General features: G+C 48.8%; 1 protein-coding gene across 1 annotated transcript; it reads right to left on the reverse strand.

The window, feature by feature from the left end:
- Nucleotides 1–1,176: 1,176 nt before the first annotated feature.
- On the reverse strand, nucleotides 1,177–12,235 carry TRUB2 (TruB pseudouridine synthase family member 2). Its single transcript, XM_004375831.3, is given in 9 exon segments — nucleotides 1,177–2,532; nucleotides 2,535–2,795; nucleotides 3,596–3,732; nucleotides 5,368–5,440; nucleotides 7,385–7,466; nucleotides 8,747–8,808; nucleotides 9,960–10,034; nucleotides 11,573–11,704; nucleotides 12,113–12,235. Coding segments are annotated over 9 exon segments (993 nt in total). The 5' UTR covers nucleotides 12,222–12,235; the 3' UTR covers nucleotides 1,177–2,470.
- Between the last annotated feature and the right edge of the window lie 15 nt (nucleotides 12,236–12,250).

Genomic DNA, 12,250 nt, shown 5'->3' on the forward strand with positions numbered 1-12,250 from the left:
GGCGAAGAGGCCTCTCCAGAAACTCATTAACAGAAGATAGGTTTTTTTCGAGGGAGCACAACTGTACTATCATTACTAATATTAGTAACAAGCATCACAAAAGCAGCAAGGGCTCTAGCTGAGAGGCAGGATGGTCTGGTGGTTAGGAGTGTGGACAGCCCAGATTTGATCCTCGGCTCTGTACTCCCTTGCTGGTTGTCCTTGGGCATATCATTTGCCCTCTTCATGCCTCAGTTTCCTCATCTGTGAAATAGAGAGAGCCATAGGACCTAACCCCTAGGCCAGTTTGAGGATTACATAAACATTACTTTTAACTGCTGTTGGCCCAGGGTCTGACACACGGCAAGCTCTTTGTAGGCATTTGCCTCGTGGTCTTGGGCTTGTCCTGTCACCTCTATGGGACAGGGAGTATTGTCATCACCCCCATTTGATAGGTGAGGAAATCAAGGCTCACCAATATAAAGCCACTTGTCCAAGTTGACACACTGAGGAAGAGGTAGGGCTGGGATTCAAACCCAGGTGATCAATGTCACAGGGCCCCTTGGACCATTTCACCCAGGACAGGGAGCATGTTATCACGTTCCTAAATGAAAAAGAAAGAGACATTCCCATCCTAGGCACCCAGGCATGGATCTGGTGAGTGAAGTACACAAAGCCTATCTCTCAACAGATTCCCAAGAGATACTTTTCTTAATTTTATAACCCAAGGGCCAATCGCCCAAACTTTGTAAATTCTACAGTGAGGTTCAGATATACTTCTTCTACATAGTGCAATCAAATAAAGTTTAAATTCTTATTCGGGAAACCGAAGGGGAGCTCCTTGGTCAAAGCCCTGGGATGGGAAAGCTAGATTCCCCAGCCCCTGCCCCACCCCAGCCTGGTACCACAGAATGCTACAAGCAGCTCTGGCCCCTAGCACATCCACCAAAGAGCTCAACGACAAAAAACCCATTGCCATTGAGTCGATTCTCATAGTGACCCTATAGGACTGAGTAGGAGCCCCATAGGATTTCCAGGGAGTGGCTGGTGGATTCAAACTGTTAACCTTTTGATTGGCAGCCAAGCTCTTAACCACTGTGCCACCAGGGCTCCAAAGATCTTCTAGAGGGACATTTATTAACCTCAGGATCACATCTGTCCCAATCAACCTACAGCAGGTGTGGACAGTCTGGGTCTCTGCTGTTTCAGCAGTGGTGGTGATGGAGGGGAGTGGTTTGCCCTGCCCTCTGGGGACTTTTCTGGTCAGTCCACCAGCCACCTGCCTCCCACAGGACAATACTGCTCTGGGGAGCACTGACCAGCCCAGGTGAATGTCTAACCCCTGCCCTGCAGGATGGCTGTTGGCTACTCTAAGATGGCTTCTCAAATAGCCATGAATGTTATTCCTGACACCCAGAATGGAATGACAGTCTCTAGTTGGCCTCTGTGAGACCCTGTTTCTTAAAGTCCATGTATCAGATTCACTTGGGGAATTTGCTAAAATGCAGATTTCTGGGCTGCACTCCAGACCTACTGAGTCAGAATCCAAGGGCTGGGGCTAGAATCTGGATTTTCAAAGATCTCCCCAGGTGCTTTTTTTCCCCAATAGACTTTATTTCTTAGAACAGTTTCAGATTTATAGAAAAACTGAGACTATAGTACAGTTTCCATACCTATACCCAGTTTCCCCTATTATTTTCATCTTACATTGGTATGATACGTTTGCTACAATTAACAAACCAATATTGATACATCAAGGAGCCCTGGCAGCACAATGGTTAAGCACTCTGTTGCTACCAAAAGACTGGCAGTTCAAACCCATCCAGTGGCTCTGTGGGAGAAAGATCTGGCAATCTGCTCCTGTAAAGATTACAGCCTAGAAAACCCTACAAGGCAGCTCTACAGTCACATGGGGTCACTATGAGTCAAAATCGACTCCACGTAACAATTGATACACATTACTATTAATTGAAGTCCACACTTATTCAGATATCCTTAGTTTTACCTAATGTCTTTTTTCTGTTTCAGGATCCCAGAACACCACATTACATTTAGTCATCATGTCTCCTCAGGCTCCTCTTGGCAGTGGCAGCTTCTCAGACTTTCCTTGGTTTTGATGATCACGACAGTTTTGAGGATTACTGGTCAGGTGTATTGTAGTATGTCCCCTATTGGAATTTGTCTGACGTTCTTCTCATGATTAGGCTGGTGTTATGGGTTATTAGGAGGAACACCACAGAAGTCCCATTTTCATCACATCATATGAAAGGTACACACTACAACATGATTTATGACACCTGGCTGAGGAAGTATTTGTCAGGTTCCCAGGTGGGCCAAGTCCGTTAATCTCTTCTCTTACAGCTTCAGAGTTTTATGTCACGTGTAGAAAAGCGTCTTCTACTCTCACTTACTTTCTGCACAGCCATCAGTTCTGGTTCATGAATAGGTCTTATCCTTCCGCCACCCACTGCTTCACCAGCTACCTGGCCTTTCAATGACCCTTGCAGCTCTTCAGCCCCCAGGTGGAGTCTGGCCCTGCGGAGTCCCAGGCTGGCCTGGATCTGCGAGCTGCTGGGTGCCCAGCACTGGCCTCAAACTTTTCTCCAGCTCTGCTACCACTCGGGGGGCTGCAGCCTGGATAGCATCCTGGATGCTGTGTAGGTCCCACTGGGTCCTCAGCAGGGCATCATCCAGCATAAAGAAGCCATCACGTGTGCGCCGCACTTGCGAACAGACAGCGGTGGTCTTTAGCTCCAGGCCGATTTCATGCACCAGCTTACGTAGCTGCTTCTGCGTCTCGTGCATACACTGAACCTCTGCCAGAAATACACAATGACAGACACAGTGATCACCAGCAGTCTCTAGTGTCCAGCTGATCTGGACCCACACCCTTGGATACTGCCTGGCCGTGTAATAACCTTAGGCAAGACACTTTGTTCTCTAAGGCTTTGCTATTCAAAGCACAGCCCAAAGACCACTCCTGGTGTCACCTGAAATCATGTTAGAAATGCAGAAACTCAGGCACCATCGAGACCTACTGCCTTTTAAGAAGACCCACAGGTGATTTGTGGGAGGTTAAAGTTTGAGAAGAGCTGCTCTAAGACTTGGTTTGCTCATCTGTAAAATGGAGTGGTTGTGAAAAGTCAAAGAGATAATTCACATAAAGTGCAGAGCATTGGTCAGTGCTCAAGAAAAGGAGTTCTTGTTAATATGATCAACAGAAAAGGGTTGGGGGAGCAGACAAAGGAATAGAAGATAATGGGGGACTGAGTTAAGTGGGATCAGGGAGGTGGGAGTGGGGTCTGATGGACCCACAACAACTTGAAACACTGGGCAACTCCTGAAATGAACTGCTAAATATAACCTTTGCTTGTTAAGGTCTGGCTTCAAAGGGTGACTTGGCAGGAGACAGAAGAGCATTTGTTCTGTGTGCTCTGTGATCGGTCAAGTCCTGGCCCAGGGCTGGGAAGGAAGTCAGCTCCTGATGCCTTCTCTAGCAGAGATGAAGGTTAGCATGTGCCACCGCAGCTAAGCCAAAGAATAGCGGGCTTTTCTATGAAAACTCCCCAAACCCAGGAACCCCATCTTACCACTCCAACTTCCTGACACAACCTACCTAAGAGGAATTCTGGAGGTGCAAAGTGGAGGCATCGGATACTGCTTATCAGCATCGGGGACTTGTTCATGGGCCGGATCAAGCCTCTCACTGCCATCTCATAAGCCTCCTGGGTCTTCAAGTCTACACTGGAGTACCTGGGGATCAGAAGGGGGATTCAGCTGGTGTGGGGGTAGGGAGTTGGGCTGACTGGCCACCCCTGCTGCTGCCCCACTCACGAAAGATGGCTTTTCTGAAGCTTTTCATTTACTTTCCACATCCCCTGCTTTCCCTGCTCTTTAGCCACCTTTGTGGTAGCCATTTTCTCTGTTTCCTCCAAAAAAAAAAAAACCAGACCCATTACCATTGAGTTGATTTCGACTCATACTGACCCTACAGGACAGAGTAGAACTGCCCCATAGAGTTTCCAAGGAGAGCCTGGTGGATTCGAACTGCTGACCTTTTGGTTAGCAGCCGTAGCACGTAACCAGTACGCCACCAGGGTTTCCTCCAGCACTACTAAATACAGCCTCTGCCCTCCCTCTACACACTCTCCCTAGCTTCAACAGTCACCTAAGTGCTGACAGCTTCTGAGCCTCCACCTGTAGTTCTGCACTGCAGCGTCTCAGCCAGATGTTCCACAGGACCTCTCAGCCCAACCCAAAGTGAGCTCAACCACTTCCCCTGACGCAGATTCCTCCTCCCCATTCCAACACCCCCAGTGGCCTGGCCAGACCCCAGGGTGTCCTCCCAGCCTCATCTTCTCCCTGCACCCACATAATCCTGCCCATTCTGCTTCCTAATCCTCCTCCAATCCCTCGCTCTTCTCTGCTGCTGCTGCCCCTGCTGCAGCTCACACCCTTCTCAGCGGTCACCCAGGCACGGCAAACACAGCCTACTCCCTGCCTCTAACTTTGCTCCTCCAGTCTGCTCTCCACATGGTCCCCAGAGGGACAGGTCCATAGTTCACTGGGTGTTGTAGACCCATCAGTGGCTCCCCACTGCCCTCGCCCAACCTATCCGCTTCACTTTACTCCCTTCCCTGAAGCACCTCACAGCCCTTGTGCTGGGCTCTTCATCAGTTTCTGAACCCATCTGGCTGTTTCACACCTCTGAACTTAGCACAAGATGTTCCACTGCCTGGAATAACCATTCCCCCAACCACAGCCATTTGGCAATTTCATGCTCATCCTTTTAAATGGTGCTCCCTACAGTGCAGGGTGTTTTCTCTGACTACAGCAGTCTCCTCCCTTCAGGTGGTTGTTCTGCCTGGTGTCACCTGTACTGTGTGACATCACTGTGCTCAGGCACCTGCCTGATCCTCTAGTGTCCCCAGCACATGTCCAGGAGGTGGGGGCTGTTTCTGTGCCCAGTTTACAGACTAGGAAAATGACACTCACAGCAAGTTTGGCCACTCACCCAAGGCCACACCGCTGGTGACTGATAGAGTCAGGAATCCCAGGCAAGCTGGCTCCAGAGCCCAAGCCACTAGGCTGGACTACCACTCGCCCTCACCCTGCAGCTCTGTACTGTGCTGATTCAGACAAATGATTCTCCTCCTTTAAATCACATACTCCTTGGGAGGACAGCTGGGGTCCCTTGTTCCCCTCAGCCTCCCCAGTAGTCGGCAGAAGAACTGGCACCCAGAAATAATTCTGTGTGTGGTAGGAGGAATGGGTGGGTTGGTGTCTGGTTTCAGACTCTGAAAAAGAGGCTCTGTGGAACTTGCCCCAGGGTTCTCCAGTACCTCCTAAGGGACCCTTTTGGGGAGGTGTGGACAGGGCTCCACTTACATCACCAGGGCCTTCTGATGGGAGCCTTGGATCACTGCCAGGATTCGGTCCAGCTTCTCTCTGGTCACGTGGTCTGGAAAAGCCAGGGGACTATCAGCACACAGGTGCTCGCTGAGGATGGACAACAGCAAACTGCCAAACTCCCTTTCCCCGAGCCAGCCTGTCCCTGGAACCTGAAGGGGGTACCGGAGCACCCTCTGTCCTAGGTTCCCATGCAGAAGGTTGAAAGTCCTCTGAAAATCTTATAAAGTTCTGCACCTTCTTCTCAGAAAGATTCCCAGGAACTCAACACTTTGAGGAAATTTTCAAGAGGCTCACAGACCTCCTGAAGCTATCCACAGACTCCAGGTTAAATATATTTTCTTCTGGAAATGCAGTCCCAAAGACGTGATGGGACGTGCTCAAGATTCTAAGGCAGGTTTCCTAAGCCCCACTCTGGGGTTTTCCATGTCAGGGGCCATCTGTCCAAATGCAGAAGCAGGCAGTAAGGAGTCGAAGTGGCTCTGCCTGCTTGTGCCTTATGCAGGCGGTGGCAGCAAAGCCTGTTTGGACCTTCACAAACTCTGTAAGGGGGTTGATCCCAGGGCCAGCTGGAACTGGTGCCAACTCCTGGCTCCAAAGGCCAGAGCTCTGGGAGCAGGAGCAGGGGCCAAAGGACTGGAAGGGCCCAGGCCTCCTCATTCCTCCTGTCTGGCTTCATTCATGCTGTTGTCTCACCTAGAGTGTGCCTACTGCCCTCATTTACAGTCCAGCTCAAGCGCTGCCTCCTCTGGGAAGCCCCACGTGGGGCACGCCACTCCTTCTCCCAGTTCCTGCCACTCTGCACCTGGGTCTCTCCACTGGTATGTAATTTTCCTTTATTTTCACATTATTTTCTAATGACACAATTGATACATGAATCTTATTTAAAAATTTTAGATCATCTCTCCCCTTTCAAGTTTTAGCTCTCTCCCTCCCAGAGCTATTTACATGGTAGTTGTCTCTAGGTGTTTTTTGGATGTTGACACACACCTACATTTAGCAATACAAAATATACAGCGCTGCTTTGACACATTTTGTTTCTTTTTTTTATTTCACAGAAAATGTATAGGTGTGTGTCTCCTCTCCTTGCTACACTGTGAGTTCACTGAGGTTGGAGACCCTGTCTAATTCTCCATACGTACCCCAGACTCTGGCACATAGCTGGCACTCAAAAATATCTGGGTAATGAGCAAATGCATTAGATCCTATGGAAAGTCTTAGACCAAAGGGACAGTAAGAAGAATGAGCCATTCATTCATTCAACAAACATTTATTAAGCACCTCCCACATCCCAGTCCAGTGCTACATGTGTGTGACCACAGCAGTGGACCACACAGTTACTGCTCTCTTGGGCAACAGTCTAGAGGGGAGACACGTACAGTTGATTCCTTTTTTTTTTCCTCGTACAAAAATTTATAAGTTGATTCTTGTTATTTGCGGTAGTTATGTCCTATAAAGTCCTTCGAATGTGGAATTAGCAAATACCAAACCAGTCTTGTTTGACCTGAGCTGGGAATGGATGAGTAGGGCATCTCAAATTTTTCACTGCCTTGTACATGCAAATATCTGCTAAAGCACTGCAAGTATTAATTTGAGGGATACAAATAAATTTTAACAAGTAAGCAAATTCACAAATACAGAATTTGCATATATGAGACTTATAAATGATAAGGATTAATGGTATTAAAAACTCACTAATTGTTAATTACTATTCTGAGTGTCCATTCAGGATGGGTCTGACCTAGTCTGGGGGCTGGAAAAAACTTCCCTGGGGAAATGACATTTGAGCCAGGGGAGGAGGTGAGCACAGGGTGTTCCTGGAAGAGAGAATGAGGGGCCCAAAGCCCCACAACAGCCAGCCTGAGCTTGTTGTGTCTGAGAGTAACTGAGAGGTGGCCAGCACGGCCCAGGTGGGGATAAGAAATTCAAAGGAAAGCAAACTTGGACACAGCCTCAGTCAACCCTCCCACCGCCCTGGGCTCCTGTGGGCTCTCACCATACGTCGTCTTCTCCACCAGCCGCCCATCCTCACAGAAGTCATCTGTGGCTCTGCCCAGGAGGCCACGCACTGTGTAATCCTGCAAGGACAGGAAGGGGACAATTCAGTCCACTTCCCCACTCTAGGTCTCAGTGCTGAGGAGGGAGGCCTGATCTAGCAGCACAGGCCCCAGACGGGCCAGACTGAGGCTGAGGGCTGGGAGGCTCTCCCACCCACTCTATGCTGTCCAGTCAGAAGAGAAGGTGGGGGTCTCAGGTCTCCTCTTAGGAAGCTCACACACTCAGCCCCTACCCCCTAGGGAAGGACACTGGTTCTGCTATGCGGCCTCGGGTAGCTCCCTTGCTCTCTCTGCATCTTAGTTCTCCTCTGTAACCTGGGTACAGTGACAGGGTCAATCCCACAGTAAAGAGACACTCCAGCCAAATCTGACAACTTATCACCTGTGTCCCCACCTAGTATGCCCTGTAGGCATCTCTCCACCTCTCAAAATATGACTAAGCTTTTAAGACCCACATTGAGCCCCTCTTCCTCCCTCTGGGGCTATCTGCATCTGCCACAAATAACAGTGATGACAACAATGATGATAGTAACGATGACAATAGTGACATTTCTTGGGCATTAACTATGTGCTACGGACTATGCTAAGCACTTTACATTCAATCTTCAAAGCAATCCTATAAGGGAGGTACTACTGTTATTTCCATTCTAGAAATGAGAAAACTGAGGTGCAGAGATGTTAAGTAATCCACCCAATGACACACAGCTAGCAGAGTTGTAGAAGCTGGGTTTTGAACCAGGTTTAGTATCAGCCATTTGGCTGCAGAATCTATGCTCTTAACCATTAAGGACACTGGCCCTCTGATGTGGCACCTCTGCACATGCTGCTTGGAACCAGATTCCACTGCCCCACCCTAGATAGCAAGCTCTCTGATGGCTGGACGGTGATGTCTACTCAGTCTCGGGGAGAGAAAAGAGTGGTGTCAGAATCAGGCTCTGGTGTTGGACAGATCCAGGTTCAAATCCCAGTTCCGCCTCTTAAGGGCTACATAACCCTGAGCATGCAATGTCCTCTCTCTGAGCCTCAGTTGTCTCACCTGTAAAATGGGGTTAACAATAAGACTCACATTACAGAGTTGTGAGGATTCCATGAGGGAATTCACATACATTGCTCGGCTCAGAGTAATCACCAGACAGTAAATGCCAGTACCTGCTATTAAACGTCATTATTATTACAGTCTTCCCTAGCACACGGCCATAAAAAAGTGTGTTCCCTGTGGAAACCTCTCAGATACAGAATCCTGCTGATGACTCCCAGGGATAGGACCGACAGATAAGCCGGCTGTCCCCAGACCCCCATACCTTGGTGAGATGAGCATTGTACATGTCGGTGAGAAGCCTGCGTCCGCGTCCCACGCCGAGCACTGAAAGACACCCAGCCTGATATCACATCTGGTTCCCCTTCTCTTTACCCTGGGGGACCCTCCCCCCGATCAGAATACTGCCACCTCATATGCTGCTGAAAGCAGCAAGATGCAAGGGGAGCTGCTCCTACAGGGAGCAAGCAAACTCCTCTGGGTATGTGTCAAAATGCAGATTTCCAGGCCCTGCACATATGCACTGATTCGGACTCCTAGTGATGAAGGACCTGGGACCCTTAGCAAGTTCCCCAGGGGTTCTCATGCACTCAAAAGTAGACCACTGGCCCAGTCTCACAGACCTACACTCAAATCTGGTGACTGAGTATGTCCTTTTACCTCCCTAGGCCTCAGGCTCCTCATCAGTAAAATGGTGATAAAAATACTGTCTCAATCTCTGTGGTTGTTGTGAAGGTTAGAGGAGACAATACATAGGAAGCAGTCAGCACAAAGGAAGGGACTGATAAATGGTGGCCATTGTGGCCACTTACTGCCTTTCCCTGGGTCTGTCTCCCCACCTGGCTGAAGGAGATAAGGACTCTCCATTCACTCTTGGAGAGAGAGGGAGAGTGTGAGATCATGCCTGCCTGCTTGTGCCCCAGGAAGCAAGACAAGGGGACTGTGACTGTTGGGGCTGAAGGATGTGGCCACTGCCTGACCCTGGGGACACAGATAACTCATGACTCAGGCCTTTGTGTGTTCAGCTCCAATAACATTCAGACCCCAGCCAGTGAGGCCAGAGTCACACACTTGGCTGCCCACGAAAGTGATGATGGTTCTTCCTCTTTGGATAAGGGGCATTCGCTAGCCATGTGACCCAGCATAAGTCACCTAAGCTCCTGGAACCTTTCTTTGTCTGTAAAATCACACAATACCTACCTAATAACGTTGTTGTGTTGAATAAATGAGCATGCACAAAGGGCTTAGTACCACAGGAATCACTTGATAAAGATGGGTAACTGTGATTATTATCCTGTGACCCCTCCCCTTTCCATCATTCATCTGCCCAGCTGATCAGGGACTTGGGGCAGGAATCAGGGAAGGAGGGCAGTGCTGAGAAATGGCGGTTGGGTAAGAAGCAGGCTGGGATCACGGTAGCTCCCTATCCTTCCCCCAAGCCCATACCACTGTACCCCCAGGCTCACCACATCACCTACCAAGCACCCCAGAAGCCTTGGCATCTAGCCGGTGTCCCACACCAACCTTCAGACTGGTGAATTCTGGTCCGCACACTGGAAAGAAACAAACGAGGTCTATATCCTCAACTTATCCAGCCTCTAGGATGGCTTTTGGCTGTGGGACAACCTCATTCCTAAAATGTGGCCTCATGAAACCCAAAGCTAGGATTGGATTCAGGCTTCCCCACCATGGAACCGAGAACCCAGAACCATTTCTAGGCCAAGAGAAGAAGCAACCAAAATGCCTGTCACTCTGCCTAGCATCAGTCTCTCAACGATAAGGTTCCAGTGGACTGGGCATGACACTGGGGATCAAGATTTTGAGGTTCCCTGACCAGCTCCTGCTAAAGGAGAGTCCTGGCCACCAACCCACAGAGAAAATGGAGGCTATGAGCTCCTTAAGGCGGGACCTGGGTCTGTCTGTCCACAGCTCTACCCTCAGAGCCCAGAACTCACTAGCTTTCAGAAATTAACTACCAAAAGAACAAATGTAGGAATGAGCTAGAAGTGCTTACACTTCTATAGAATCAAGAGGAATCTACAGGAAGATCAGAGGGTGGTTAAGAGCCTACTGAATCCAGGCTATGCTACTTAATGACAATGTTGAACCTCAGTTTCCTCATTTATGAAACAGGAATAGGACATACCTCACGGGACTGCGGTGCAGATTCAATGAGAACATGTTTGGAAAAAGCTTAACACAGGCCTAGTCCAGAGTAACCCGATGCTCTCAACCCAATTCCGATTCACAGTGACCCTACAGGACAGAGCAGAACTGCCCCATAGGGTTTCCAAGGAGCAGCTGGTGGATTCAAATTGCCTACTTTTTGGTTAGCAGCTGTAGCTCTTAACCACTGCACTACCAGGGCTCCAGTTTGGAGTAGGTACTCGATAAATTGCACTTGTTATTGCTGTTAAATTGTAAAGTCACTCAATATCACTAGTCAAAAGGATTTCAGAGGTTTCTGGTTGAGCCCTTTGGTCCTCCAATAGCCTCCCTGACAGATGTCTTAATCAATTCTAGTGACAGGAGACTCATCACCACACCAATTCTAGTGTTGGGCAGATTTGCTGACTAAAAAGTCACTCTTTCCCAGGAGCCCTGATTCCCACTTTGAGTCCCAGAATAGTAAAGGGGTTAACAAACTATAATCCGCAGGCCAAATCCGCAATCTGTTTTTTTATGGCCTGCGAGCTAAAAAAGGTTTTCACATTTCTGAATGGTTCAAAAAAAAAAATCCAGAGAAGAATATTTCATGACGTGTAAACATTTTGTGAAATTCAAATGTCAGTTTTATTAAAGTTTTATTGGAATACAGCCAGGCGCATTCCTTTACATACTATCTATGGCTGTTTTTGTACTACAACAGCAGAATTTAGTAGTTGCAAGAGACCATATAGCCCAGAAAGCCTAAAATATTTACTATCTGGCCTTTTCCAGAAAGAGTTTGCCAACCCTTGATCTAATACTTTATTCCCACTGTGTCCTTTCAAGAGTCTGGGAAAAAATTGTCTTTGAGCACGGAGATACTGACTCTGCTCAGGGATTTGCTCAGAAGTGACACCCAGGACCCTGCCCAAATCTGCCTTACCCAGAGGATGTTTGGTGAGGGTGGGCACACTAGTGGCTGTGAGGGTCAGTTCCTTCTCCTCGCTGCCTTCCATGGGGCCCAGGAGGAAGCGTACACGCTGTTCAGGGGCAGGAGGCTTCCCAGCGTTGAGACCTGAGCACACACAGGTAAAGAACATCTTGTCAATTCTATCTGACCACCCGGGGGTGGGGAGGTAGGCAAATGGGGGGATGGGGCCGGGGAAGTATGGTGATGTCGAAGACAAATGGGATGCCAGTGGTGTAAAATAGTAGTGACTAAGAGGCAGATTTTGGTTCAAATCCTGCTTTGCTATTTATTAAACTGTGTGATAACGGACAATACTTAACCTTTCTGAACCTTAGTTTCTCCATCTGAAAATAAGGGAAAATGAGGAGCAACGGAGTATACAGAACAGATGATTAGGAAGGCGCTCTGCTCAGGCGAGTGGGTCATGATGACTATTTTGGAAAGAAACAGAAGCAGAGATGGACCCCCCACGAGAACAGGAGCAGAATCGTGGCTCTGGTTCAACGCCCCTACCTTTCAAAAGCTGCATCTCCACGGTGTCCCGCAGGTGCTTCCATTTTAGACCCGGAGGCTTGTAGGTCGCGAAAAGCCCATGCAGCCGGGCCAGGCCTGCAGACCCCATTCCAGGCTCAAAGAAAAGCTAGGACCTGG

Source organism: Trichechus manatus, unplaced genomic scaffold, assembly GCF_000243295.1.
Source record: "Trichechus manatus latirostris isolate Lorelei unplaced genomic scaffold, TriManLat1.0 scaffold00038, whole genome shotgun sequence".
Taxonomy (NCBI): Eukaryota; Metazoa; Chordata; class Mammalia; order Sirenia; family Trichechidae; genus Trichechus; species Trichechus manatus.